The sequence below is a fragment of the Verticillium dahliae genome, genomic scaffold, assembly GCF_000150675.1.
Source record: "Verticillium dahliae VdLs.17 supercont1.11 genomic scaffold, whole genome shotgun sequence".
NCBI classification, from domain to species: Eukaryota; Fungi; Ascomycota; class Sordariomycetes; order Glomerellales; family Plectosphaerellaceae; genus Verticillium; species Verticillium dahliae.
This window is the reverse complement of record NW_009276930.1, coordinates 369690-372540: the sequence shown is the minus strand read 5'-3', so window position 1 is coordinate 372540 and position 2851 is coordinate 369690. Positions and strand designations below refer to the sequence as shown.

General features: G+C 51.4%; 2 protein-coding genes across 2 annotated transcripts in view; both read left to right on the top strand.

Moving 5' to 3' along the window:
* VDAG_05758 (carboxypeptidase Y) overlaps window positions 1-885 on the top strand; it is a gene marked incomplete at both ends in the record, with an annotated part of 1753 nt that extends 868 nt beyond the window's left edge. Inside the window, one exon of the mRNA XM_009655155.1 lies at window positions 221-885. Within this exon, the coding sequence (XP_009653450.1) occupies window positions 221-885 (665 nt within the window). The remainder of the gene's footprint in view (window positions 1-220) is intronic.
* A 1649-nt stretch (window positions 886-2534) lies between these two features.
* The window catches only part of VDAG_05757 (shwachman-Bodian-Diamond syndrome protein), a gene marked incomplete at both ends in the record, with an annotated part of 1363 nt that continues 1046 nt past the window's right edge, over window positions 2535-2851 (top strand). The window contains one exon of the mRNA XM_009655154.1: window positions 2535-2576. Within this exon, the coding sequence (XP_009653449.1) occupies window positions 2535-2576 (42 nt within the window). The remainder of the gene's footprint in view (window positions 2577-2851) is intronic.

The window sequence follows — 2851 nt, the reverse complement described above, 5'->3', positions numbered from 1 at the left end:
ACCAGTTCCCCGAGTACGCCAAGCAGGACTTCCACATTGCCGGCGAGTCGTACGCTGGCCACTACATTCCCGTGTTCGCCTCCGAGATTCTGTCCCACGAGAACCGCAACGTGAACCTCAAGAGCGTTCTCATCGGCAACGGTCTGACCGATGGCTGGACGCAGTATGCCCAGTACCGCCCCATGGCTTGCGGCGACGGCGGCTACCCCTCTGTCGTTAGCGAGAGCGAGTGCCAGGCCATGGACAACGCTCTTCCCCGCTGCCAGCAACTCATCAACAACTGCTACGAATCCGGCAGTGTTTGGTCGTGCGTGCCTGCCAGCATCTACTGCAACAACGCCCTCATCGGCCCTTACCAGCGCACCGGCCAGAACGTCTACGACGTCCGCAGCAAGTGCGAGGACAGCAGCAACCTCTGCTACTCCGCCCTCGGGCTGGATCAGCGAGTACCTCAACCAGGACCATGTTATTGAGGCCCTGGGTGCCGAGGTCTCCAACTACGAGAGCTGCAACTTTGACATCAACCGCAACTTCCTCTTCGCCGGTGACTGGTTCCAGCCCTTCCACCGCCTGGTTCCCGGTCTGCTCGAGAAGATCCCCGTGCTCATCTACGCCGGTGATGCTGACTACATCTGCAATTGGCTCGGCAACCGTGCCTGGACTGAGGCTCTCGAGTGGCCTGGCCAGAAGGGCTTCAACAAGGCCGATATCAAGAGCCTGACGGTCGCGGACGACAAGAAGGGCAAGGAGTACGGCAAGGTCAAGTCCAGCGGCAACTTCACCTTTATGCAGATCTACGGCGCTGGCCACATGGTTCCCATGGACCAGCCCGAGTCTTCGTCGGACTTTTTCAACCGCTGGTTGAGCGGTGAATGGAACGACTAGAGAAGGCCTTCTGAGGTTGACCGTCGTGGCGGTCCGGTAATGGATCGACGGCCAGGTGTATGAGTAGACGCAGTTTTCTTGGCCCGAATAGTATGGACATATATGGGGAACGCTGTCTGTTTGATGGAGAGTTCGATGGTCGCATAGCATGATGTTCCGTCTACAATCAATCAATATGAATTACCCAAATGTCACCTTACACGAGTGCACTAATCCTCCCCACTTGATTATGATGTGTTAGGAAGCTAGTCAGCTGTCGTCTGTCATCTCGTCCCTCGTAGCATAGGGGTCGAAAGAGAACTTGGCGAGGACATCAAGAAATGTGTTCCTGGGGCGACTGTGGTAGCTTGATCTGGTAGGACTAGTTCGCCCCCTGATATGTAATCTAAGGGCATGGTGTGTGTGGGTATATAGAGGAAAGAGTCTAACCTTGGCATGGACGTCGAGGCCATCTTTACATATGTAGCCAGTGCAGAATACTGGAGAAGAGGAAAGGTTTGATTACCCTGAGGTGTGCCAGAACTGAGGCGAGGGCTCGCGTTCTGAAGACGGGTTGTGACTATTCAAATCATTTTCTCGAACAAGTTCAAGCTGACCCCCCATGTGAATTTTGAGTGGCATACGCTTGAAAATTGAGCTAGCTACCATAAGAGTGGCAGATGGACCATTCATTCCAACGCAGTTTCGAGTCACCACGCGCGCTTGAAACATGTTCCGTCTGCCTTTAGTTTGCAAGGTAAAAATCATAGCAATATCAAGAAGAGGTGTGTTGGAGGTCCACCTGCTAGTAGGTAAATAGGTAAGCAAAGCACATCTGGAGAGGCAAGTTCGGGTTGAATTCAATGACGACTTTGCCTGTGAAGTCGGGGTCTTGAAGACCTGTTGAAGACCCTGAGAAGTACTATGACCGTGGTTCAGCAGAGGACGCAGGTTAGCTTCAGGAGCCGTAGGATTTGTATGCTGAAGCTCCTCAATCATCCTGACGATGGAGCATCTTTATCATTGTGCCCGTACCCTACGGTCGTCCTTACTGCAACGTCGTGAACTTCAAGTCTGGCCGTGCAATGCAGCGGCTGGCTACATCCAGGGTTGAGTTCCTACTTTACTTCACAGAAACTCAACAGAACAACCAAGTCCGAGTTTCTATTGGACTTGACTGTGTAGTCGAGACTCTCCTGATCAGTCAAACAACTTACAATATGAGTTTCGACTTGGCTACTTTGTGACGAATTCTGAACTGAGAACATATCTGAGGTAATGAAAGCAAATTGGGGTGAAGTGTAGCAAGCTGATGCCGATTCTCATACCGGGTGTCTACCTCATGGCTTTATGTAAAGACTCAGAGCGTTGATTTGGCTGGTATGCAAATGCCGAAGGCGAAGAACCTGTTCTTCCTTTTAGGATGAGTTACGATTTCGTAACTCTGACAAAACAAAATTAAGGATGAACGTACCACGATGAGCCCTTGATCCATAACTCCCGTATCCTCGACGAACTATCATGACGAACGGGCCAGCGGCGTTCTTAGCTTGTTTATCGCGAAACAAGCCGATGCGCGACATGGCGTTATTATGGGAGCTATAAAACCTCCGGGATATCAAAATTGAAGAAAACTACCCATACTGGTCACCTGTTACCTGTAATTTCAAATGACCCCGATTGGCGCTGGTTACACAAGAAGCATTCGTTGGGTTTGTGTTACGCAACGTACCTAGTGTTCACGAACGCAGGCGGCTTTACGCTTCGTTGCCAGCTTCACTACCTAGTCAAAATTCAAAATCATAATCCAGAGCCTTCCTGAATCTATGTATTCAAGAGACAACGATTCTCAATGTCAGCAAATGGCTTGTGGCGGATATACCATCACGTGCATCGAGTGCGAGTTTACACCCCTTGCTCGCCTGTCTTAGTCACCGCCGCTTGCCGCCGTCAGCCCAGAAAAGGTACAACTGCCCCTCCCCCGCCA